The following is a 27676-nucleotide window of genomic DNA, read 5'->3' on the forward strand; positions in this document are numbered from 1 at the left end:
AGTAAGGACTTTTATTAGAAAGCAGAGTTTTCTGTATTGCATTTAAAGAAATCAGGTACTCTTGGACTACATAACTGAAACTGGTGATGGAAAATACCATGATGGGAATGGAAGGTAGATTCTTATGCAACATCAAACGTGGCAACTTGCATTTCTGTTGTATATATTATTGATGCTTGAGTCAGAAGGCGCATAAACATTTTTAACATTAATCATTTGAAACATAAAGCAGTATCAACACTGAAATTGTCCCATCCCAGTTTGCCTGGTCCAAGCCCTGTTGATAGTGAAGAACATTACCACAATCAAAGTGTAGGGTTGCGCGATAAGATCTTTTGTCGTATGGACTATATTCTCCATTGAGAGGTTACCAATTAGCCCAGACTTATAGGATCAAGTCTAGCACATGCTTACCAGAGCAGTACAGATATGGTCCATGTCAACATAGGACAGCTCTGTTCACGAAGCACCAAGGTATCAGTCAAACTTCAGTCAGTCCTTGTTGCAGAGACACACACTTATAACCAAGAAGGCTGGAGTTTATCATGTCCCTCCACTCTGGAAAATAAGCTAGCACAGACCAAAGCAAGCTGGAGAAAGACAAAGCAAATAGCAAGAGCACAGCAAGTCATGTCAGATCTCCCATAATGCACTTTGGGTCTCATCCCTATTCTGATTGTCAGTGCTCTGAACACATGGCTTTAAAAGTTGCATTTTCTCATCGTTCGCCAAACCCTCCGTCACTCTTTCCAATCATTTGTTTTTCGAAGTTCTAAAGTGCTGGCATTATGTTCAAGGACACATACGTACACATACAAACTTTTAGTGCATTTTTTCTGAGTCTGCTGAAGGTTCAAATGCACACTCAACTGGGTAGTTAGTCTAGGAATTCCACTTTTTATCACTACTTTGCTGTCATTATTATAAGAGATTAAACTTGACGCAACAGTCGATAAAAGGCCAGGGTGTGCGATAAAAATACAACCCTTCTCGTTGCGAGACTCCACAGTCTTTGTTTGCTAACAGTGACAACAGTTATTCAGCTTAAATTACATGGTGCATAAAGATCAGAGGTTTCATTGGGTTAGAGTGAGTGTCTGAATGGCATGCATTTCATAATACAAGTGTCTCTTTGCATATACATGGTTTTTTCAGGATGAACCCCTCAGTGGAACAAAAACTACTGCCCATCAGTTTGTACAGTAATGGGGATGAACGGAGCACTATGTAAGGTTTTAGAAAGTAAGTAACAATTTATTTGCAAATAAAAGGTGAAAACAGGTTCTTTTCAAGCAACAATCCCATTCTATCTATTTTCTTGTTATTTTTAATGAACATCTAGGTGAATGGCAGATATTGCAAAAGACACATTTCTATCATTAAATTAAAAAAAATAAAAAAAGAATTTCTAACTACAGAGTTTTATGTGAAGTAGATGCTGGTTCAATCAAATATATATATGTAAAATACACAACCTTACATATATTTTTACATTATTTTTTGCTTTTAGCCACCTCAAACAGTTCACCCTTCCCAAGGCTTATAGCCATGACATTCACTGAGAATATCTCAGTTTATAGTGCAACATCATTCATGTTTAATTCACCCTGCGCAAGACAAATAGACCCTTTGCAGAAGAGAAGGCAGAGGAGTTTTTCCGAAAAAAGGTTGGAATTGTTTGTTGGCCAGGACAGTCAGACATATTTTGCTGTAAGGCAGAAAAAAAGTGAACAAGCTGAAACGTGAACGCATCACTGAAAATACATGTCTATGCATATGGGACTGCTCCAAAGCGAAGTCACTCGAAGACCTCATCTTAAAATGTGAACAAAGGATCGCTATAGATCTATTTATTCAATATTTATTTTGAAGGTCAGTCAATTGTGTAAATAACGTGAGGATGCCAGTCCAGGAGGTTGTTGCTGATTAGCTGTTGAATGCTAACGTACAGTAAATCTGTTATTATGAGTTCAACTGGCAAACGTAAAGAGTGAAGATGAGTGAATACAGTATTAAATACATTGCACCAAGCAAAGGTTCTTGAAGGCCAATTTACGTAATGGAAAACATCCGTCAGTGTCTGTATCCGACCACTTCGCGCACTTTGTCTCTCTCGTCTGCGATCGTAAAGGTTCACATCACAACAACATCCACACAGTCACAGTCTAAGGCACTGCTCCACACCCCTTCGTCCCAGCAGTGGAGTATATCAACGTTTCCCACCACATGTTCGTTCCTGCTTGGTTTTAATTAGAGGAATATGAATTAAACTCCAAGTTAAAGAAGTGGCCGTGCAAAAAAAGTAAAGTAATAAAGAACAAGAACAACAAAAAAAATAGATTGTGCATGACATAAGGTGCAAATAGTTACTTACTTACTGCACAGTTTAACAGATTTTTTGGGGCATTAGGCTGATCAGGTTACAAGCTATTTGTTCGATCTAAAGTAATAATTGTGAATTTGGTTAACATCTAAAATTATATACATTTTGGGAAGACTTATCTTAGTTGACAAAGTAAGAATGATCCTATAAAGTCCAGTAATCACGTTTAGTGGTTCCAATAAACAGCATATCTTAATTTTTATTATGAGAGCAACATTAGGAACAGAAGCTCAATAAATTAAAAACAAGATAAATATCGTATTTGTAAAATCTTGAAGTCTGTAGATTTGTGAACAGTCATTTTAACATTAAACACATAATTGTCCCTGCTGCTCACTACCTTGGAAGACCAAAAATCACTAAAGCATCCAGCTTGAACGTCATCCGGCTTCATGCGATTGAGGGAAACTTATATGATGTAAAAAAAATAATTAAAAACAAGTATTTGACCATATTCATATTGGACCCCGCCCCAAAGCAGTGCTTCTGTTTACATCCATTCATCATACCAGTCATCCCATTACAGCTGTTTCATCTATGGTAGATCACATTTCCTCCAAAAGAAAAATAAGACACCTAGATACTGTAAACGTTATTATTATTATTATTAATAATAATACCTCGTGCTAGAACTCTGCGTTTCTTGTGCAGGGCCGTCTTAAAGCTTCTCCTAAAGAATTAGACACAAGACGTAAAATAACCTTTGAGGTGGCATAGCACTACAGCATAACACAAACAGATCAAATATCTGGGGGATTTTCTGTATTTTATGCTTGGTTGTGAGCATATGCTATCAATCTTTTATTACAGAGGAAAGGTAATATGAATTTTGCCAATAACTTTGGGGGTTCACTAAATTTGAGGGTCTGACCTTGTGATTAAATGAGCTTTGACTCAGAAAACAAAGAACAACAAATAAAATAAACAGAGAACAGTGCGTCTCTTGAAATCAATACACAAACAAGGTTGTTTGGACTATGTCCCTATATGCGTGGCAGAAAAGCATGACAGCAGAACAGATATCAAAAAGAAAAGGAGTATGACACATACAGGTTTTTGTCCCTGTTCGACATCGCTTCACTCCGCCCCCTTTCGGAAATATAGAAACTCATCTTTAAAAGACCAGTTTTCTCTTTACAAACCCACAATCTTCTCCAATAAACAATCAGGGTGATGGTGGAGGACATTTTCAGTCTTTAGTACAGTCACATTGTTTTTGCCAAACTCCGTAGTTTCCCCATCATTGAACCTCTTTTTGAGTGCAAATGCAATAAGCCAGCAGAAATTGCCTTTATGAGTTTTATTCAATAATTTACCCCGCCCCTCCCAACGCCCTACCCAGGAAAAAAAATAAACCGGATGGAAGCAGGACTACGTAGTCTTGGTGCCGATCACACCACCACATCAAGGTGAAACAGTGCTTCTCTCTTCCACCACTCAGTGTAGTGCGCTTCCTCCTCCTCCTCCTCCTCCTCCTCTTATTCAATCTCTTCACGCGTGGCGACAGCACACCCCGCGGTGAGGAAAGAAAATCCAAAATCGGTATCGTGACACACACAGTTGATCCCGCGTCACACCCGGGTCAGTTCTAACACCCGTCAGACTGAGTTCAGATCCCAGTGAGAAATGGCAAAAAGTCCTTAAAATGGCTGGAGGCGACCGCAGCCGCTCGCTTATTGAGATGCAGGTTTTGTGGCTTTGCTGTGGTTTACAATAATTATCTGGATCCATTGTTTGTATTCATGCACGCAAGCTTGGTTTTTAGTGCATGTTCTTGTCCGCGTCTCTCTCTTTATCTCCAAGACAGAATGATGGAATCAAAAAGGATTTTTTTTTTTTCCCCAAAGTTAAAAAGCACTGTTACTTTTTTTTTTTTTTCCCGGACAGTGTTGTTTTTAATGCTTTAATGCAGATATTAAAGGCTAAGTATCATAAGGTGAGAGATGTGCGCATGTGTGTGTGGATTTGTATGCGTCTGTGTGTGTGTGTGTGTGTGTGTGTGTGTGGTTGGGAGGGGCGGTCTGGAGCAGACACAGGCATCACATTGACAATCTAATTCAATACGTCACGGGCAGATATGCATGAAAACCCAACTCCATGTGATAGATTATTGGTTGGATGAATCAAGAGATCTTTAGCTTTTGCAGAAAAATGTTTCTTTGTCTTAATCCTAAACAGCTGATCAACTCAGACTGAAGGCTCAGGTACAAAATCCACGGTCACTGGTTTTAACTAAACGGAAAATGGTTCTCTTTAATGATGGTAATGCAGTTGTATATATATATATATTCATAAATATCTATCATACAACAAATAAGCTACTTTGTAAAAAAAGAGCTTTGTTTTTTTTCAGAGGTTACTTGGGTTATTTTGAAATGTGGTTTTTCAAGAAAGCAGAATAATTATATAAACCATTATACCACAATCCATAAACTGCCAGCAAAGCAACTGTTGCTTTTGTATAACACCGAAATGATTAATCATTCCAGCCATTTGTTCTGCTATCAGGCCTTTGTGATATTGCTGCAGGTGCCGAAAACACTGAGTAAATACTGACTATGCTAAGAAAAGGGTGGAGCAGGAAGAGTTGATTATCTTAGTGCGCTAATGCCATGCCTGTGTCTACTTCTACTATGAATGATCTACTTCCACTATCAGTAAGTATTTCGGTAAGTATGCGTGGACACGAGCACACGGGTGCGCATGCATGTGTGACAAATTCCTGTATAGTAAGATCTACGAGCGCAGCTCTTTGTGCTGAATAATTCCCGTTGAGGAAGCACAGAGGAGGAGAAGAAAGAGTGGTGGACGAGATGTTAAGAGTAAGGAGCGCAAGCCAAAGAAAATGCAATGTTAAAACAGATTTCACAACGCGAGAGGCAGCCCCCCCCCTTAAGGAGACATTCACTGTCCGTTCACCCTCAGACCTTGTCCGAAACTTTCCATTTCCTGGTCGGGCGGCGTGTCGCCGCAATTGCCCGCCTCGGCTCCCGGGATCGAAGTCGGCGCCCCCAGCGATCCGTCGGCGCCTTCTAACCCGGCGTCCTCCTCGTCCTCCTCCTGATCCTCCTGGACGACTCCCTCGCCTTCGCCCTCGGCCTCTGCTCCGGCTGCCCCGGACCCGGGGCTGCCGTCCGCCAGCGGTGGGTGAGTCCTGAGTGGGTCCTTGCGATCCAGATACAACCTTTGGTCTAGGGCTTTGAAGTCAGGCTCGAAGGGGAGGGCCACCCCGGGTTGATTGACACCCAGCGCCAGGCCCAGACCCACAGCGGCGCCCATGCCCATCCCCGCGCGGTACACCTCCATGCCGTCGGGCAGCATCGACTTGATCTTGGGCAACCATCGCTTGCGGACACGCCTCGCATTTGTGCACATGTCAGCAGCAATCACATTCATTTCACTCTCCTTGAAGTTGGGGTTGAAATTTTGACAGTAGACTGCAAAAGAGAGAAGAAGAAAAACAAACTCCATGTTGACACCTTGTGCTCTTTTGCAATCCCATCACATATATTCTGGGGATCCAGACGGTTGACCTACGTTTGACAGCGTTGAGGACCCTGCTGTCCAGGGGTTTCCTGCTGGGGTCGCTCGTGGAGGAGCGGATACCCGTCCCACAGCTGTTGGCTAAAGTGTTTCTGCAGGGACACAGAGTCAACACCAGGGGGCAGAGTCAGCAGCAGGCACGTACAGTAGGCAAACATGGGAACACACACATAACTAACCGCATTGCACAACATGGCCACAGATGGAGTGTGAAAGTTGGTTTGAGACAACAGCGGCAGTGTTGGAGTCATACAAAGAACTTGGATCTTACAATAAGCCCTTAAAGACTCATGCAAACTGTTCTGCTCAGTTAGTGCACGTCTTTCCACTCACCTATCGAAGAACGTGGCTAGCAGACGGCGAAGCAAGACTTTGTGTTTGATACCAGCACATAGATGACAATTCATCAGCTGTCCTCGAGTCATGAACACTTGTGTACCTGGTGGGGAGAGAGAGAAAGAGGATTTGCTGAGAAAACTACTTGTATTACCATCCATTTGTCTTCTCTGGTTTCTAGGGCTTTGTCCGATTGACAGTTGATCATTTATTCTTCTGCTGCATTTGAAATTAATGTTCAAGGAGATGTTTAACGCCGTTAAACAAAGCTTCAGTTGTAAAAACTCGAACCAGAAATCAGGAGAGGAATCTGTGGCGAAGGCCATAAAAACAGCATCCCATTAAATGACTTGGCTCTGCTTTCTTTTGAGAACCAGCTCTTTCACATTCATGTATTGTATTCTGTATCTTTCATGCAGACTACAGAATGTAATAATCTGTTATGTTCTGCTATGTTCCATTGTGTTTTTAAATTACATCACAATCTGATTGAATCTGAGCATGCGGGAACTTTTTTGACCTCTTGTATCACAAAGTTTTTGGAGTGATTACTCAATACAACTTGCAGCATTCAGACTATATTCCTTTGTCTGAAAATATTCAATACTGAATTGATTAAACCTCCTTCACATGAATTATATTATCTACATGTTGAATGGTACCTGGACTCTTTGAAAGTTAATGGTCTGGCTGCCAAGAGCGATGTCTGGCAGTCAAACCCAAAAAAAAGTTCAGTTTTTTGTTTCATCATACCATAAAATCTATTTTTCCGCATGCTCTCAGAGCTCTGTAAGGGCAAACTCCTGGCAGGCTGTCATATGCTTTTAACTCTAGAGTGACTTCTGTCTAGTCACCCCACCATAAAGGCCTGATGGATGAGCACTGCAGAGATAGTTGTCCTTCTGTCACGGTCCTCAATCTCTGCAGAGAAGCTCTGCAGCTTTGTTCTGCCTCTTCCACCTCACCACAGTGATGCGTCTCAAAACTACTATGGGCGGCCAATCAGAATCGAGGGTTCATATGCTACCAAATGTTTTTTTTCTCCATGGTTTAGCGCTAATTTATATTAGAGCTGGAGTGGAGGCGCTGTAAACGGTGATGGATAGAGATCTCATATGGGTCAAATACAGGCCTCTTGCATAAAAGGGGAAGGAGTCGCTCGTATGTGGGGAACCTCCCCGAGTTAAACATCTTCTGTGAATAAGCAGCTTTGATTTTAAAGCTCTTTAGGAACACCTCTAGTTCGCTCATGCCCTGTAGAAATGATCTAAAAGTGCTAAAGGATGGCGGTAGGAACGCTTTCCAAACTCACTGCATGCAAGTTACTCTCCGCATGTGTGTGCTAGTCAATAGACACAGGTGTTTTTTGTGTGTGTGCGTGCCTACCAGCTACCAATTCCAGCTTCTCCCCGGGGTCTCCTTCAGTGTAGAGCTTGGGGTGGCAGCGGTAGCCTATCTGGCTGATGAGGCTCGCGGGCAGCGCCACCAGGTCCCTGCGGATCAGCACACAGTTGCGGCTTTCCAAGGCCAAGGGCATCGCTGCCATCTCTGGCTTTTCCTGGACTGATGGAAGCAAGCGAGAATATTATAGGATAAGAAAGCTTTTGTTGCACAACACAAACAGAAGCAGATGAATATGGATGCGTCCATATGAATGCTAGAAACTACATCAACAAAACACTACTGGCATCCATACCCTTCTGTGCCCTCTGTCTAAATAGAGGCTGCAGAATTTAATTAGCAAATCTGGTTGCTGTAATCTCAGACAAGCTTGTTGTGTTTCATAAATGTTTTAGAGCATTGCAGATGTATCCCAAGATAAGTCATGATGCTGCATCCGCAGCTTGAGTTTTGGACGGGGACAGTTCTGAAAGCCGGGTGTTCGGTTCCTACTCACAAAGTGATTCCCCCCTAACCTCTGGGATGACTTGTGAGAGTATGCACACGCACGCACACACACACACAGACACACACACCTCCTGTGCACGCACATGTACACATGCACAAACGCACACAGACAAGAGGAGAAATAAATCCCTCAATTGTCCCACACATGCGCCTAGTGCATAGAGAAACGTTGGATTAATGCATTTGCATTCACACCCCCCCCCCCCCCACACACACACACACCTCTCAAATATCCCACAATGTCACCCTGGGGTGCTCTGATTGCAGATAGAGTGGATTTCATAAATATCTGAAACTCTAGAATTTGACAAAGCTGCAGGATGCTAAGAATGATGGAGTGCGCGCGCGTGTGTGTGTGTGTGTGTGTGTGTGCACATGCGTACACTGTTACTTTATGTGTGACTGCAAACACAAGTAAGTGTACTGTAGCGTCTACGCCTGCATGTGTAGGCAAACCTGAGCCAGCGTGAAAAACTATAACGAAATGTAGTACAGACCAGCTGTTGTATCTGTGATAAAGAGTGTGTTGTTGGTCACGATGCACAATCATAACTCCATAAAGCTATCTTTATGCTGAAAGAACCCACACACACACACTGGAGGCACAACATCCTGCTTTTTCAAGATGCTCAGGATACATGATTTATGGAAGATTAAATAATAGAACTGAGATAAAATGAATGTGCACCAGTTGTTTTTTTTGGGAAAACTTATGAATGTCACATATATGTAGTACATTTGTGAGTGTGTGTGTATGTATATATATATATATATATATATATATATATATATATATATATATATATATATATATATATATATATATATATATGCAAGTCATGTCGAGGAGTTTTACTTTCATGTCTGATATCAAATTAATGTGAAGGGCAACTGAGAAAGTAATTCACTTACACAGATCTTACATGAATAGATATTGGTGAGAGGATATTGATGCCGGCTTGACATTGAAATGGTCTCATTTTCTCATGACTAACTTTAATTACTGGAGTTTAAAATGAACGCAACAAAAAAAAAAACATTCAGACGTTTTGTCGTAATAAACCAAAGTAACATTAGCTTTTGACTTTAACTGAGAACATAATGTATTTTTAGAAGTTTTTAATGATGACAAATATTCAAGAGTGAAGCTTCAGCGATGAGTGCTCTACACCAAAAACACCAAAAAGCACTGCAACACTTCACAAAGATTTCATAAAAGCATCAGTTCAACGTAATACTCACTCCCGTAGGGGTTCGCTGAACGCCCGTAGAGATGACTGTAGGAATCCTCTGTGATCCCATCGTAGGGCTCTTCCTCGAACTCTTCATCCTCGTTCTGGTAGGACGTAGGACTGTCGGTGGTTGGCAGGCTGGACGCTCCAGGACTGGACCTTTCAACTCCTCCTCCTCCTCCTCCACCTCCTCCACCTCCTCCTCCAGCTCCACCGCCTCCACCTCCAGCTGCTGCTGCTGCTGCTGCTCCACCGGCCCCTTGAAGGTGGTACGACGGCAATCCGTGGATGGCGGTCCCGCCGGCCGTCGTGTAGAACAGCGAGCTGGCCCTCGCCAGCCGACTCCCCAACTCCGAAGACGAGATCTTGCTGTGCGCCAACGTCAGTGGCGTCGGGTCGCCCCCTTCTAGTTTGATCTTACGTTGCGACATGAGTAGGGATGGAGACCAGCCCGGGGTTCCCAAAAGGGCGGCCACCGCTAACCCGTTTCCGTTGTTACAAGGACTCTGGGGCTCGGATCCTGGTTCCTCTAAGGACCCTGCGGTCTGCGAGTCACAGTGAGGCGAGTTTGCCTTGAACATTAGGTCCATGCCTCGTTCAACTATATGCTGAATTTGGAGGTAGCCGGCTGTGTACATGACCACCAGCTGTTCACTAGCTGCCATTGTTAGCTTCCCTGTGTAGCAGAAAGTGAGGATCTGCTCAAAGCAAGCAGGTGTGACTGAGGAGGGCAACTCAAACTGGCTCTTGGTGGAGCTGCTGAAGAGGTCGCGAAAGTAGAGGCTGCTGGCAGCCAGAACGGCCCGGTGGGCTTTGAAAGCCTGACCTGGTTGAAAAAAAACAAAAAAAATTGAGATACAACATTCTAGTAGCGTTTCAGAGTTGCTGTAACTAAAAATCGCCAGATTTTCGACAGACAAACCTTTAACCAGGATGGATACATCGCAGTAGTGTCCCAGCAGGCGCTGCTCATTAAGGGAGCCCAGCACTGTGGCTCCAAAGTTTGGGATCTCCACGTGGAGCAGCTGGGACATGTTGGCCACGGGGGAAGAGGAAGGTGGGGTTTCAGATATTTACTGCAGACTCCGCCACTGAGAGAGGCATCTGTAAAAAAAAAAAAAAGAAGGTACGTAAAATGCGTTGGCAAAAAAGAAATGCAGCGATAAGGAAGGAGTGAAAAGACAAAGCGTGATAGATGAAAGACATGCCAGAGGGAGGCAGAGAGGCGAGAAGGGAAAATTGAGAGAATCTTGAAATGGTAAAAAAAAAAAAAAAAGCGCAAGAATGAAAATAGAGTTGAGATGAAGTGAGAAAATGAATACAGTTGAGGGAGAAGTGAGAGGTGTGTGAAAGAGAGATGAATATGCGGCGATAGTGGGTGAGACAGTAGAGGCAGGAGAGAGAAAGGAGGAGTCAAGGCAGTCCACAAAGAAAAAGGAGGAAAAAAAAACACACAATGCCGTGCCTACTGTACATGAGGACATTGTGAAATGCCTTGAGGCTACGTTGTTTTAACTTTGGACTTAAATTCCCCCCAAAAACCCTTCAGCTCCTTCCATGTCTCGCTGCTCTTTGCACTTTGCTGACCTGCAGATCAGCCGTCACAACAACTTTTCTGCGGGAGGAAACCACACGGAATACAACCAGTTTTTCCATGTCAGAGTTTGGAGCTGCTTCTTGATTTTGCTGACTCTCTACACCGTTGTCAGCATTTATCCTCCTTCTAAACTCTGTCTGGGAAACCCAACAGCACAACTCTCGCCATACACACAATTTCCCCCACTCGCTTTGATTTCATCCTTCTCAGTAAAAAAAAAAAAAGAAACACTCTGGGCATGTTTTGCACCATCTTTCCATCCCTGAACGTTGTGTCATTGTTGTGTTTTTTTTCTCCCCGCCAACCCCCCCTCCTGTCCACCCCCCAACCCCCCTCCTCACACACAAACACGCACACACACACACACACAAACATATACGCACTGGTTTCATTATTAAGCAATGCTGCAGAACAGTTTCCAGGAATACAAACTGAAAAAAAAAAATGTCACCGCCTCTCTCACACACACACTCAAACACACACACACACACACACACAGTCTCTCTCTCCCACCTCATGCAGTCCATACAGACAGACATGCACTCTGGCTTACTTACATAAAAGTGTTCACGCCTAAACACACATAACACACCACACACACACACTACAGGCTGCATAGGGAAATTACTGTGTACTCTGGCACGCAAGCGCTCACCTGGGGAAACCAGCGCACGACACTCTCTCACACATGCACAAATGCAGAGAAAAGCGCTCTCTGTGATCCCAGACAGTCCTGACCTGTGTGAGCCAGTCTTCTGGGTGAAACGCACCATGGAGCCGCGGCACTCGCTCGGCGCACCGGCAGCGGTCGGGACCAGGACAGGAGAGGAGTAGTTTAGGAGATGGAAGGCGAGCCCTGTGATGTACTCCCGTCTGGTCGACTCTCTCTCTTTCACTTAAAGTGTCATTCCCACTGTCTTGAAGATGATTTTCCTCCCTGCTTGTCTGACTGACTTTTTCCCCGTGTCTGTCTCCCCTCGGCCTTTCCTCTATCACTGTATCCTCCAAAGCCTCATTCTCTTTGCTCACTGTCTGTCCTAGCGCCGTCTCAAAGCCTCCCTCTGCTTCCCTGTCATTATCTCTCTCTCTCTCTGTTTCTCTCCCCTCTATTCTCCAAGGGTTGAATTCAACAAGTGCCGCTGTGTAGAGAGAGAGAGAGAGAGAGAGAGAAAGGAGAGAGAGAGAAAGAGAGAGAGAATGGGGAGAGAGAAGGAGAGCAGAGCAGAGCGAATCAATGATGAAAGGAGTGGGAGGCTCACTGTGTGAGTGTGTGTGCATGTGTCTGCGCGCGTGTGTCTGATCAATGCAGTATCTATACGTCGCAGGGAGTGGGAGGGAGAGAAAAACACAGGCTACAGTTACAGACAGAGGCTGGGCAGAGCGAGAGAGAGAAGGAGGGAGGGAGGGAGGGGAGTTGAGACAGAGAGAAAGTCATTTGAGGACAGTACGAGTAGAGAAAGACAATTAGGTTGAAGCAACTTCTGCCACTTGCCCCTGGACACAGATGCCTATATGGTCCAACAGAAAAAGGGGAGTGGATGACTAAGACAAAAAGGGAAATGAGAAAAAGCTGACAGAGGTCATGGCCGCCGTTGATTAATTAATGAATTAAAAACGTAGAATCGTGAAACTTTTGAAATCCCTGTTTGACGCAAGTCTGGAGAAGAATGCGTCACATTGAAACAAAGCTTCACTGAACTGGAAGCTGGAACACATGCTCTCATCAAGAGAGGTTCATCAAACACACAAGCTGTCATTTCAAGGTATTTTCCCATTGTCTTACAATTTTTGGAGGACAATAGTTTGGAAAAAAAAACAAAAAAAAAAGGCTTTACTTTTGAGCAAGTGTATTTTCTCTGAATCATGCCAGGAACTCTCTGCCAAACACCTACACACACACACACACACACAAACACACAACGGAGTTCTGGCTTCACGCAAGACTATTTTGTATTTCTTCTACATGAATCGGTAATTTAAATGATTAATTCACGCCTCCACTTTGCTGGCTCAGCTTATTAAGGTGACACTTGTGTGTTTTGTGTTGACCGGCGCGTGGAAGGCATCCCTAAACGTAGCTTGATGTGGACGAGAGAGGACAGGAGCCAGATGTCGCAGCCCGTGACAGGGAAAGGAAAGATAAAAGACAACAGCTAACAGAAAGGATGCGTTCCAGAAAGACGTGTGTGGGAGGATAAGAATGCAAATTGCTGTGACAGATGAGTAAGTGCATTTGTGCAATACTGTATGTGTGCGTACACACATGAATGTTGTGTGATTCTTGCATGCAGGAACAAAAAGAAACCCGCTCTGACCTCTGCACTGCATTTCGTTGGAAGAGACATGAAGACAGCCAACGTTTCAAAATCTCATTTCATCCTTTCACCTCGCGACACGCAATCTGTTAAAGAAATATATAAAAAGCTGATGCGGAGCATTTTTTATTTTATAACCGAGCGTGTCCCCAGAAAGACACACTGGGCTTCATTTTTATTATTTTATTTTTTGCCAAAGAAACCTCGAGTGGAGAAAGTTGTGCTAAACTTTTGCTCCTCAGTCACAGCGGAAATGTGAAAGGGAGGATATCACAAAGCGTTGAATGCAGTGAGTCAGACTTTGGTTTAGAGAGCTTTACCCCGGCAGTGTGATATCTGCATGGCACATATAGCCACACATGAGTGAGCACACACAATAAAGCACAGTCGAAAAAACGCAGGAGACACAATTCTGCAAACACACTAATGGAAACAGACGTGTACACATCCCCCCTTCTCCTAAACACACGGCAACACAGTCAGGTAATCTCTCTGTGCACACTCAGCAATGCACGTTCTGTCCGTCTGTCCCTCTGTGAACCTGCCAGACAGCTTGTCCATCGGCCCATCAATCAGTTATTGTGACCATTGTGTCCTTACGTCGCCTCTCGCTTCTCTCCTCGCTCCCTTTTCTCCTTCTCTCCTTCCCGCCCTGCACACCACATACCCGCTGTCTCTCTGCCAATTAATGCACACAGGGCTGCATTGCAGTGAGGTTGGCGCGTGCCACGGCAGCGAGCACAGTACAGAGTCTACAGACATGCATGTACGTGCCAGCCGGGCAGAAAGAGAGGGAGGGGGGGGTGAGGAGGAGGAGGAGGAGGGGGAGCAGTGAGGGAAAAGAGGAAGAGGGAGGGGGAGAGAAAGAGAGCAAAGGAGAGTGAACGGAGTATATGTTGAGTCAGGCAGACAGTGTGGCACACTGCACACATGTAGCCACACAGACATGCCGCATGCTCATGTGAAGGCATCAAACATGCATGTGTATTAGGAGCACTGCCACACACACACACAGTGATAAGCCCATAAAAGCACACACACACACACACACACACACACATTGCAGTCTGCTCCTGCCTGCATTAAATATAGACTTTGCACATCCATGATGAAAAAAAAAAAAATCTAAAAGGCATGAACTCCGTCAACGAGTGATTACATGTGTGCGTGCCTCTCTGCTGCCCGCGCCCTCGCTTCCTTCTGTGTTTGCATTTTCACGTCAAAGTTTATCGCGTATACCCGGGCGTGTTTTTATAATCAATGTTATGTATGCGGCGGTGACTTTTAGCACTACAGAGACTCTGTTAGGCGTGTGTGTGTGTGTGTGTGTGTGTGTGTGTGTGTACGCCAACGTCGTTCGTCATTTGAGATATGAGATCTGAATGTTGCTCTGATTGCTTTGTTGGAATGTGTTACATCCATTTTAATCAAGGATTCATACCTACGCACAGTGTTATTAGCTGTAGCAGCAGGTCCAGGCATATTTGAATAATATCAAGAAATGAAACGATTCGCCAGATGGCACACACACACATACATGCACACAGATTTAATTACTAGTTGTACTATAGCTACACCACGTAACACAAGAGTATTGTTCAAAACATAAGACTATAAAAGTCATACACAGCTACGATTAATGCATTTGCTCTTACATCACTTCATAGAACAGTTTGAGTAAGTTGAATCTTGAAGTTAATGGCGTCACGGTAACTTTTATTCAAGATGCACATAATAAAAACATAACTAAGCTGAACATGCATCCAGAGGACAAACACAGAGAGCGATCGCGCTAATTGATATTTCATAACAGTACGGCAATACACAAATAAAAAAGGAAATTGGGAGCCATTTTTGAAGTGAGCTGGATAGGAACAGCTCCTTCCTCTCGTGCGTATGTTGCCTCTATACAATCTCAATATGAACAGTCCCCTCGTTATAAATATTCAGATCCTGCAGTTGTTCTCATGTCTAAAGTGTACCAGACAACAGATTCTATCCACGTTGAGACGGCAACGCTCCCTGGCAACAGTTCTACCAATCGGGACCGAGCGGGTGTCTGCCTGAGTCTGTCTGAGTATCATTATGGGATGTCGAGCGAGAGCGAGAGAGAGAGAGAGAGAGAGAGAGAGAGAGAGAGAGAGAGAGAGAGAGAGAGAGAGAGAGAGAGAGAGAGAGAGAGAGAGAGAGAGAGAGAGAGAGAGAGAAAGAGAGGATGCTTATCACTGCTTTTAATGCAACATCATTCTCTGTGTATAGACCCTGCTGGTTGACGTCGTCTGCACAGTCAGGATCAAAATCATCTTCTCTTTTAAAAAAATAAATAAAAAAAAGAAGAAAAAAAAACTCCCTATGATTCATGCAGTTATGTAACAAACAGACAACTATGAAATGATTTGTTGTGGGCTGAATATTGTCTGGTATCTTTCCACTTGTATTCACTTAATATGCACCAATAATCTAACTTGTGGTCTGAGTAGGAGAGAGAAAAAAGGCAGAATTTCAAGTAGAACTAATGTCACAATGCTGTCTGTGGCCATGTAAAAACGCTGACGTGAATATAAAGTCGAGAATGAAATACGGCGAGATGATTTGACCTCAAAACTGGAGAGTAATATTGTGTCACAATTTGTTTCAATGCATCAGTACCTGAGAATGGATTTATTGTGCTGGAAACGGTGTGATCACATACAGTGTTCTGCACTGGACCGTAAATAGATGGATTTGTGTGATTTCTGGTTATTCACTCATACATAAATCAGTATTTTCACAATAACAATAAACAAATGACTATGTGTAATGTAAAAAGGGGGTCGCTCCAAGTGACCAACCCAAAAAGAAACATCGCACAACTCTGCCGTTGCCCTCATTTTTACGACACGTTATAGCTTCATTAAGCGCATTGTTCTTTTTGTCCAGCCTGCAACACAAACCCCCTGAAACCAGAATGTTCTGAACTGGAGAACAAAGTGGAACATTTAGCAGTTAAAGAGAGTTGTTATACACCAAAAGACTGAGCGAAAGTCGATTGAACATTCCCCACGTGCCCCATGCCTATTTTAAATCTGATGTATGTGCAACTAGCAAACTGCATGCTAGCAAGTTAGCATAGGCTAGCAAGTTAGCACAGATTGTTTGCTAGCAGTGGACAAAATCAATTCCACAAGGTCATTTAGAGTTATTATGTAGATATATTAATACTTATTGCTACTGTAATAAGTGGTCACTGTTTATTTCTCCTCAAATCAATCTGTTAAAGGCCGACTCGTCATTTGAATAAAATGACTAACAACATCCATTCATTTTCCAGTGCAGAGACAAAAGGGGAAAGCACGCACATGAACACGTACAGCCATACATACTCTATGTAAAAATGCAGCAGCTTCAAGGAGGAAGACGACACTGCAGCAAATTACCGACCTCTTCTTGCACCTTAAACTCTGACATATCGGCGGCTGGAGACTTCACCCAAAACACAAAGTTATGACAGGAAGCGCTGTGACGGCGGCTAATCGACTGTGTCGATTGTAGTTGTGGGGATGTGTGTGAGGGAAGAAGAGATAGTGGGAAAAACAGAGGAAGAGCACGTCTGTGTGTGTGTGTGTCTGTGCGCTTGTGTGTCGATTATCCTCCTGAGGCAAAGGCATTGCTAATGAACTCCAAGTGGCTGTGGGAGGTAAACAAACAAACAAACAAACAAACAGTAGCAGCGGCTACTATGTGACACCAAACTCCAGCGACTAGGTCATTGGGATTTTGACACACACACACACACACACACACACACACACACAAAATGGCTTTCGGGCAAACAGTTGAGAGCTGAAGAGATAGAGGAGGGAGAAAAATTGAAAGGTGCATTAGGGGGAGAATAAATTGAGAGAAGCGAGAAGGAGTGGTGGAATAGAAGAGATAGACGAACAAAAGGAGTGAGCACAGAGAGAGAGAGGGAGTGTGTGTTAAGATGCAAATAGAAAAGAACAAGATAGAAGTTGACAAAGCACAGTCACAGTCACAGGAAGAAGAGAGCTAGAGAGCAACGGGGAAATCAGTCGGAGTGATAGGGAAAGGTACGTCATGCTCAAAAAGAGTTGTGGATGAGGAATGATACAGCGGGAGCCAAGATGACAAAAAATACAATATGCTAAAGATAAAAAGAAATACAATACTATTCAGATAAATAGTCCTCGTTGGCCGAATTGTTTTTTTTGCCCATTCAAACATAGTTTGGTATATGGTGTAATTCTGACAGTGATATCAACAAACTGACACTTTGTTCTAATCAAAAGACATTCCACCTCCACATTATTGACGCCAAAACGTCAGTTACAAAGAGTCTTTCCAGACTGCTATTTTCTGGGAAACAAAATCCTGCTTTATGACAGCGGAAAAAAAAGATAGATACGCAGGATGAGCTGGGAACAACGGTGTAAAGTGTTAAAAAGGACAAAAGGCAGTTGGATTTTTTTTTTTTCTACAGTGATACTCGTATTGCAGAACCACAGAGGGGCTGGCAGGTCGTTCCAGTTTATAGCAACACATAAGTGTGACGTTAGAGCAGCAGGGAAACTCGGGCTCAGGACTCACGCAAGACTGAGATATTTTGAACAAACACTGACACAAGACCGAAAACTCCCCCGACTTTCAACTTTGAAAAAAAAAGGAAGCTACGAAAACAGCACAAAAAGGATGGAAGAGAGAGTACAACAAGACAAATGTGTGGACGTTAAGCAGCAGCATTTGTGCGTGAACACAATGATACAGTATGCTGCACCATGACTGCCATGTGATTTTTTTGAGGGGGGCAGTTTCATACTGATAAATCCTTTACATTGACATCGGCTCCGAGCTGCCATGTGACTGCCGGGTGTCCAAAGAGTAACACACAACTGTACATTTTCCATGAGCCTAGGGGTGCAGATTTCATGCTGGTGTGCACTTATCCTCTGCCAGCAAAGTATCAGCTTCGATGCGCTCAGCCAGATTTGCCCATTTGGTGGTGACATTACTTAAAAATAAACTGATATTGGTCTCAATTTTGATATGCATGGCATATCAAATTACAGTTTCATTGTAAAGTTGGGGACTGCATGAAAAATAATTGCTCTGTAAAAAAAAAAAAAAAAAAGGGAAGGTGGTGCAGTTTTTATCTTATCTTACCTTCGTAAAGTGAGGGTTTATTACGAGGCTTAGAGCTAGGTGTACCGACTGGCGGGAACAGTGTGAATGCATATAAAAACTGTAAAACTTTTTCACGGTGCATGTGAACAGATAACAGCCTTTGCCCTCGGTGTCACAGTCGAGGTGTTGAACTCCCACTTTGACAAAGACACCGGTCTACTCTCCTGAGACGCTTTTTGTTGCGTCTCGAAACGCACGCCCCTCATTTCTGCGATCGTGCCTTGGCAGAAAGTAGACAGGTGTAAGACGCAGCCGATTGGCTGGAGTCGACGCCTGCCTTTTACAGCTCCTTGATAATTTATTCTTGCAAGTACAATTACAAAAGCAAGGGGTGTCACTGCTGCGCTCGCGCTCCCGGCCACAAGACATCCGATACTCGAGGATGCTAAAAACACGGCAGATTTGTGCAGTTGCTTGCACTTTGTTTCGAAAAAAGAACAGGGCCCTAAAACCCCCATTGATATCCTCCTTAACGTGACCTTCATCTGGGGACAAGGGCCGGGAGTGGCCTGCCGAGTGTCACTGGCTGTCACACAAGGACTACAATTAGGTTACATTTCACAGGAGGCCCGCCTGTTTGCGAGTGCATGTGCATCAATGGTGACACTCTGTATGTATTTTTCCCCCCCCTCAACGTGATTTGATTTTCATGGTGAACGAGACAGTGAAAAATGGGAAATGGGGCGAATCAGTATGAAATGAAAGCACGTCAGTGGTGATCCTGCACATGCACATACCAGACGGAAAAGAAGTGAATAGAGTGGGTGAGGAAATATTTCATTGTACAAACCGTCTGTATTTTTAATATAAATATGTTGAATAGATTCACTACCAGTTCAAACTATAATCAAAATGTTTACTGCCATAACACATTGTGTGTATCCTTATAATAATTTAAAAATGTTATCATTTCAAATCTTAAATTGTTTACGTTGCCCTCATCTCTGCATGCTTGTACGCTTGCGTGTGAAAAACATTAAAAACAAAAAGCGGGAGCTACTATTAAAAACTTGGTTCCAGGCTACTAGTCGTCAAAAGCTCTGCTCGGAATGATTATTTTCCTATTATTAGGTTTTCAGATTTACCATAACGTTGTTTTTCCACTCCTCTCTTCGACTTCACACTTGGTCTTCAAATGTGGTCGGAATTTCTGTTTGTCTTCATGTCAGCATTGTGATTCTTGTCTACAAAGATTCTTAGTCATCCAGGTCAAATTCGATCTAGAAGCTGAAGCGTGTTGGATTTGCCGTTTTAGACTCATCCAAGGAACTTCAAAGGTTCTGGCGGGTGGGGAGTTCCCGGGGTTTGAATCTCAAAGAGCTTAAGTGTTGCTGGGGGAGTTTCAAGCTGATAACAGAAACAAATTAAAAATGGTTTGAAATGTGGTTTCAAAACAGTCAAGAGTGTTTCGGCTAAAATTACATATATTTTTTTAAAAATCTGAGCAAAATAGTTGGAGCAATTTCACAGCCTCGTCAATCCAAGCCCTCTGAACTACCAAAATGTAATTAACGTGAACATGACTGCACTGTAACGTGCACATTTTGGAGAGTGCCTGGGAAATAATAACTAACTTGCTACACAGTAAAATATAGCAAACATTTAACATAAGGACTGGTACCAAAGTCCTAATCTTGTAGTTCCTGAGGCACAGCTCTATCCATGAGACTGAGGGGCTTTGCAAGTTCTTCCCTTTTTGATTCACGCTAAGAAAAATAAAAGGTTTAGAGGTTTTTACCGGCTGCAAAGGCATTTAAACGATAAGGTCTTTATGCATCCACGTGTTGAAAGAATGTGACACATGATGCCAGTGGATGTTCATCCAAGAATTAAAAATGGTGGATCGCAGCTGCTGCAAGAGAGTCAACCAAACAGGGGCAAGGCCAGGTGAGAGGAAAGGGATAGTGGCACCTTTAAGTGTGAAAGCAGCGTTTGAGTCCTCCTCAGCAAAGACGCTGCTTCAGTCCCCCCTCGTGGGACGTCCATCTGAATGAAAAACTCATTTTTATGTTAAAAAGTTTCCGGTTGAAATACACAGCGAGTATAAGAGCGAGTGACAGGAAGAGAGTGATGGAGGAGCAGAAAGAGGGGGGGATATGGAGACTATGGACATGCCATTTTGATCACTGTGCTGAATGTACTGCAGTGACACATGCGTGACATCAGAGCAGCCCAACATGACCGCCAGAGGAGCCCAGTGCAGCGAATAAATGAGGACACATCTTTCAGCATCAGTGCCCCACTGTCTACAGTCAGGCATACACAAACACACACCCACACAAAGACATATACAGAGAGAGCAGCGCCCACGTCGACTGAGCCATGTACATTTTGTTCAATTAGAGCAGACAGAATGCTTTAATTCATCATCTTGCACGCAAAAAGAGAAAAAGAACGGAGTGGGGGAACGAAACGCTGTTTGATATGATTATCAGGGTCGACAACATGGGACATTTCCCATAATAATAATATAATGCCGTCTAGTGTTATAGTGTAAAATAAAAGCCTTGTTTGTTCAAGTGCAAAGCAATACATTCACATTTATTTTGAGTGCATAACCCCCCACCCTCTTGCATGCCCAGGCTCACACACAAACACCCTTTACTGTGACCCAAGAGTCTCCCCGTCAGCACCAGACTAAGCTAGCATACATGTGATCAAATAACCTGCCACCTTGGTTAACCTCATAGGCAGCAGTAAAGAGGGCCCCAGCTGACCTGCAAACAGAGCTGGCTTATCTCCTTCTAAAGTCAGAATTAAGAAAACATTGACAACATAAAAAGAGATTTTTTTTTTAAACAAAAGGTTATATGTACATAGTTATATGTGGGTCAATTGAGGATGAGCAAACTGTCATTGCTTAATCATGTGATAGTTCCACACAAGGAACAGACACACACACACACACACACACACACACGCACGCACACACACACACACACACACACACGCATACGTGGTGTAAAGTGTTGGCTGTTGCGTGATCCTGTACAAAAGTACCAGAGCTATAATAGTCTTCCTTAAAGGGCCACAACATCATGGAGACATGAAACAGGACGGCTATTTTCTTCCTTTAAAAAGGTCGGGACTTTGATTTGTTGATGGACTGACAATATGGCCTGTACGTTTTTTTTTTATGGAGATACAAATGTTTTAATGAACATTTTAAATGCATACATCTTGACTGAGCTACCGATGCCAGCTGGCTAACCTAGCTTAGCACAAAGACTAGAAACAAGCAGTAATAGCTAGCCTTGCTCATTCCTATAATATATATATATATATATATATATATATATATATATATATATATATATATATATATATATATCCAGCACCTCTAAAACTCCCTAATAACCATGTTGTATCTTGTTTTTTGTGCGGATGAAATAAACGGACGTGTTAAATAGTGAGCTTTAGGGAGCTGGTACACAGCACATCCGTGGATGATTACATTAATTGTCGCCTTCAGAACAACCACACAACAAGGGACTTTTCTATCTTTCAGTACGTTACCAAACAATACATTTCAGGGCAAAATTTCAAGTCAGAGTATCTTTCCCTTTCGACAGGGAACAACTGCAAGCATCAGGTAAGTAACGCTGTGATTCTACAGTAATTGCAAACGCATGTTAGCTGTGGAAATGGGAGGAGGGGTGGGGTGTTATGTGTGTGTGCGTGTGTAGGGGGTGCAGGGGTGGGGGGTTGTGTAGTGAAAACTACCCGCCTCAGATTCCTGTCTTTTTCCATTGGCTCCTGCCCACATTCTGCCAGGCTGGTAAGGACATGAAGAGCACATACAGGACAGGTCACCGCCACAGAGAAGGGGTCAGCCTATTTGCTTTCCTCGCGTACTACCGTACGCACTAATTAGCGAGCTTAGTCGACTGGCACAAGTCTAGAGAGACTTGAAGTTTGCAGCAATTTAATTATGTACAGCACACCAGCGAAAGAGCATGGAAAATTGAGGTGGGCTGCAAGGATAAATGCTCTCTCTACTTCTGCACAAGTGTGTGTATCTGAATGATTCTGTGGGTTTTATTTATGCGTTTGTGAATTTGTGTGTTTGTGCATGTCTGCGTGCGTCATCCCCCGAATTATAGGTTTGACTTTCACAGTACGTCTAATGTCCCCTCGCTAAAACTGAGAAGATCTCCTCTGTTACGATGAAGCCCTTGCAAAGACATAGGGGGTTTAAAAAATAAGTAGATTCAAGCTAACACAGTCTCTCGAGGTATTTAAGTGAGTGCACATGACCTTATGGTTGAGCCTTGACGTACTGTAAACTAAATACACAAAAAGGAGTTCAACCAGAGTTCCCAGATTTGGAAATGATATGCAGGTTATACTGGCTTTTCAGAAGCGCCCTTAATGCATAGTGCAATCTGCTCGTTGTATGGCTCCATAACCTTCATGAATGTTTTATGTGATGATGCCAAAAATACCATAAAAATCAAGCAAAATAGCTTTGACTATGAAGTATTAAATCTAATTTTCCATCCAATTGGGGAATGAAATCTCATGACCATCAGAAACACGTCCTCATCATACTTCTCAGTACATAATTCTTCACTGCGGCTACGTGCTCCTATTCATGCTGAAAATACTTGGAACAATCAAATGTGCACATGCTCCCTTTCTTTTCTTTTTTTTTTCTACTCAAGCACAAATGCACGCACACACATACGCACACACACTCAACACAGGCACGACATTCATGCCATGTGATCTTGCTAGGCATTATGCCAACGGCCAAACATGTCACTTACCAGAAATCTCTGAGACAGAGTGAGAGAGCGAGAGCGAAAAAAAGAGAGAGAGAGAAAGAGAGAGCGAGAGAGAGTCTGCACATTGGCAGTTTGTGAGAGCTCCTTCTTGTCAAGTGTAAGTACAGTATACACATGGAACATGAGATTTAGTTGCTGCAGTTATAAGCAATGTAGTGTGTGCGTGTGTGTGTGCGTGTGTGTGTGTGTGTGGGGGCAGTTGATTCTGAGAAAAGGAGAGACACGTGATCTGTGAGATCTAATGTGGAATTGTTCTGAGGAACATGCCATGTTTACTGTTCATTGTCTCAATTCTTGGAAGGCTTCCTGAAAAGGACGCAGCAAGCCAAAGTAGCCCAAATGAGTTACACTTTAAGGTTTCCAATGGCGTTTGCTGATCTTCTCTTTCTCACACTTGCTCCCTCGTGATTTTTTCCCACGTTTCTGCATGTACATGAAAAAGGGACTGTGCATGTGTATCCATGCACAGTAACAAAAGAAGTAGTGATATTATTATTATCTCTGTATCGACTGCAAACCACTGGGGGATAGGAAATGTATTTTAAGGATGCATGAATAAAGAAAACACAGATTGCTGTTGTGTTTTTATCTTAGCCTTAAATCTGTGTGAAAGACTGGGAAAGTAAGAGGGACTAAGAAAAAGGTAGTAGTGAATTCCAGGAGTCTGCTACACTACTTATTCATTTGAATGAGCGGCGTATTTGAGGAACAGCCCAAAACTTCTCTGGCAATCAGCTTTTAGATCATGAACAGGTTGTTCGGTTGCAAACTAATAGCGTCACGCAGGACAAACGCAAATCTTATGTCGGCAACTTTATTGATTAAGTCTTTTTTTTCCTTTTACTATTAATTAAGGTGGGAAACCTCGTCTACTGGGTAGTTATATCAGCGAGAAGACAGACCGGGGAACACGAGTCATTTGGACTTAATTTTATTTATCTAACTTAATCTATTTTTGTCAGCAGTGCAGCCAGATTCACCTATAAAAGCAGTCAATCTGATTTGATGCAATTTAATTTGGGCTTTGATAAGAAATTATGTGGACAAGGCAAGGTCACGGAGGTCTCCAACTTTGTTTACGATAAATCTGCATTTCAGGAGATGAGGATTTATACCGCTTTACAAAAGAGATGTACGTAACATTCAGAGTACTAACACTTGAATAAAGAACTAAGTCACTGTGTGTATTGTTCGAAGTGCGCTGGTTAAAGCTGCCGGCGTCATGGAAGGGTAACCCCCCCCCTCCTGTCCCACCTCAGGTAAACACTGTGAGCTCCGTCAGCACTTTCGCCATAGTTTGCACTTTTAAGAGCTGTTAGCAGCGTGAGATAAGACGTCAACATGTTCTCAAAATTGCCTTCCAGATGCAATCGAAATGCTCCCGATCCCAGATCTTGCACATTTAAACCCACACAGTGTTGGTTCTTCTGTTTTGTAATCGTTTCAATATAACATGTACCTTCTTCTGTTTCTATCTTTCAAACCTTTTTGCGTGGCTAGTCTCAGATGTATGGACATACCAGGCTTTACTAGTAACAGAGCCCATAACCACATTAAGAAGCTAGAGGACCAAACTATCGTATGTTTCTTTTGACATCCAATTCAGTAGAAAGACGCTCCATCACAGGTAACCTAATCTGTTGGAATATCAGTTCCAATAACAGCAACCAACATGCCTGAACACACCAGCAGCAGTAGTTCTGTGCTACAGTGTGGATACAAGAACATGATGTATGACTGGTGCCCTGTATTGCATACCATCAGCAATGACTCATTACTTTCTCAGGAAAGGAAAATCAAACACACATAAACACACTCCCCACACGAGTATACACGCATATAGAGTGCAGATAAAAGTGCACCAGGCGGGCGCAATCACAGAGCAAATAAAGCAGCACCGGGAACAAAAAACTCTGGGTTTTAAATATTCTAAGCGTGCTTTTGTTGTCCTCAAATATCTGTGTTCTAAGACATTAAGATACCATAGCTTGTATAACCTGAATGTGCTTTTCATGTGTTGAGACAACCTCAACTCTGGTTCATTCAGGGATGTAACAAGAGATGAGGCAAGTCCCTCACGGTCTTTGTACGTTCCCCCCACACCCACACACACACACACCCACACACACACCTTCTCTGTCAGTATCTGCATCAGTTATATTTGAAACTGTGTTGTCGTTCTCTCTCTCCTTGACACTCCCCACTTGCACACAGCCCCGGGCCCCCTTGTGGAATGCTGTATAATGTGAGGCCTATGGAGGAAGGGCATCCCGGGACACAGCCAGAGCACACACACACACACACATGCTCTAACGCACTCACCGACCATGCGCTAACACACCCACCGAACACATGCAAACACGCACACACACGCACACACACAGACAAATACAGCTGTTGAGAGCCATCACAGCCCTTTGGCAGACGTCCAAGTCAAAGCCGAGTGGCGTTGGAAGGCCTCCGTTTAGAGAGAAAGAGAAAAAAAAGTCCCACATTTTCCATGTATGTTGTGTTAAACACGGAAGATAAAAAAAAAACAAAAAAACTTGGCAGTAAAAACTTCCATTACACCAATTTGACTTCCCCGTATTGGGGGGCAGGAGATGTCATAAACTACCTTGTAAAAGCTACCTTTGTTTCCTCGGGTCTGCCGAGGACACCTATGGATTCATACTGTGTTAGTTATTCAAAAGGGAAGTAGAATACATCTTGTTATCCCCCCATGATATTTCTACTGGGGAGAAACAGATGGGCACTAAAACGCTCAAACACTCTGAAGTGGGACTCAAAACTGTAAAATGTTGAGGAACGCTAGACACTTCACACTACCTAAATGATTCATATGACTCCATAAGCCAAGCTGTCGTTTTAATAGCCAACCTGTGCGACACCTGTCCGGGACCAGGATGCTGCATGTATACTGTAAGTGACACACTCGGTCTGTATTTAAAACCACACAACAGAGATTAAGATTTTGACCATAAACTAACATGGAAATGTTTTTTTTTTAAATTCTTTTTATTTCAGTCCTTTTGAGAATAAAAGAAGACGCACCGGAGAATAAGAATAAGAGTGGCACAAAAGAGAAAGAGCGTAAGTGAAAGGGAAGGAAAGGGACAGGAAATGAAGAAAATTGCCACAAGTTACATGCCGGCTAGCCACAGATACACACACACACACACACACACACACACACACACACGTATGCAGGAGAAAGGAGGGGTGGGGGGGGGGGGTATTGCATGTATACTCATATGACTGCTGCAGGGTTCAGGTGAGGTAAACCGGGCCACAGCTGACACTACAGCAGGCAACAGTAAAGTATATAAACTACACTAGTTTTGTAATTATGAAAATGTAATCTTAATATTCCAATCACTCAGAAAGCATAATTATAGATTAAAAAAATGTATCGATCCATTTTTGGTTCACAATCCTCACAGTCACAAATATTTGAAAGCCTGCATCATGTCTTTGTTTCTTTTTTTTGTCTCTTGTACTTTTAAAGACTAAACCACAATTTAAAAAGAAACACATTGAACTGGCAGTGCTGACAATTTAATGCGTGGAAAATAAATGCCAGCTGCATTGGATCATATGGGGCTACTCACTGCTACACTTATGCAATACTGACCCGGACAACAGCAGCAACTTCAATTGATTTTTGTAAAGTAGGCCCATTCCTTGACGCAACCATGCAACATACAGCACCACAATGGATCCTTATGGGCGGAGATACGTGAGTTTTTTTGTTTGTTATTTGGGCTTCATCGTGACGCAAGACCTATAACATCGTGCCACCTTCTCTCCTCATACAGTTGCAACTAATGACAACACTATTTCCTGTGGTTGAGAGTTTAAAAGTACCGCCCGGCATTATAATTTAGACGACAACAATGTGTGGATGGGAAGAGAGCAACTAAAATTAGTCCTTTAAATCGGATTAAATCACTCTTAGTAGCGTGTGGTACACATATTACCCTCCGGGTAAAACCTTAACATTTCGCGATATGACTTCATGAAAGTTTAAGAGTCGGATATAGTTTAGCTGGTTGGTTGTAATCTAAAAATCACCTCCCATGCTGTAATGTCAGCGGATTGTCGGGGTATGCTGCTGCCTATTGTGCCTCTAAAGAAGGAGCAGCGAGGGAATAATGCATGGTACAAAAAAAAAAAAAAACTATGCGTCACACAAACCAGGCATTGTAAACATCAAGCCAAGACAGAAGGGGATATATTTACCCGAGATATGTCGCTATTCCATAAACTGCGGCTGTCAGCTGGCGCAGATGTGGCAGGCTTTCTCTTCGGATAACCTATAAAGTTTGCGGGGTGTGTGTGAAAAAACAACCCAGCAGCAGCAGCAGGGCCCGGTTTCCCCTCGTCCGCTGGCT

At 43.1% G+C, this 27676-nt stretch overlaps 1 protein-coding gene across 4 annotated transcripts; it reads right to left on the reverse strand.

Moving 5' to 3' along the window:
* LOC137783680 (nucleus accumbens-associated protein 2) lies at positions 1-27676 on the reverse strand. 4 transcript variants are annotated; one of them, XM_068573889.1, is made up of 7 exons: positions 27525-27676; positions 10325-10506; positions 9413-10228; positions 7649-7825; positions 6260-6365; positions 5921-6018; positions 1-5820 (listed from the first exon to the last, which is right to left on the reverse strand). In XM_068573889.1, exons 2-7 carry the CDS (start codon positions 10434-10436, stop codon positions 5288-5290), a joined length of 1842 nt encoding a protein of 613 aa, XP_068429990.1. In that variant the 5' UTR covers positions 10437-10506; positions 27525-27676; the 3' UTR covers positions 1-5287. The 4 variants fall into 4 exon arrangements, with proteins under 4 accessions (XP_068429990.1, XP_068429992.1, XP_068429988.1 ...); XM_068573891.1 differs by lacking the exon at positions 27525-27676 and adding an exon at positions 11770-12455; XM_068573887.1 differs by lacking the exon at positions 27525-27676 and adding an exon at positions 11738-12455.

The sequence above is a fragment of the Clinocottus analis genome, unplaced genomic scaffold (assembly GCF_023055335.1).
Source record: "Clinocottus analis isolate CAN_PGR_092001 unplaced genomic scaffold, fCliAna1.0.p SCAF_13, whole genome shotgun sequence".
NCBI lineage: Eukaryota > Metazoa > Chordata > Actinopteri > Perciformes > Cottidae > Clinocottus > Clinocottus analis.

Excerpts from the sequence above, each read along its gene's own strand:
- LOC137783680 (XM_068573889.1), bottom strand. The coding sequence starts at position 10,436 with ATGTCCCAGCTGCTCCACGTGGAGATCCCAAACTTTGGAGCCACAGTG. Across the intron at positions 7,826-9,412 it reads TTCAGCGAACCCCTACGGGA|TCCAGGAAAAGCCAGAGATG; the intron begins GTGAGTATTACG and ends TGCTTCCATCAG. Across the intron at positions 5,821-5,920 it reads GGTCCTCAACGCTGTCAAAC|TCTACTGTCAAAATTTCAAC; the intron begins GTAGGTCAACCG and ends TCTCTTTTGCAG.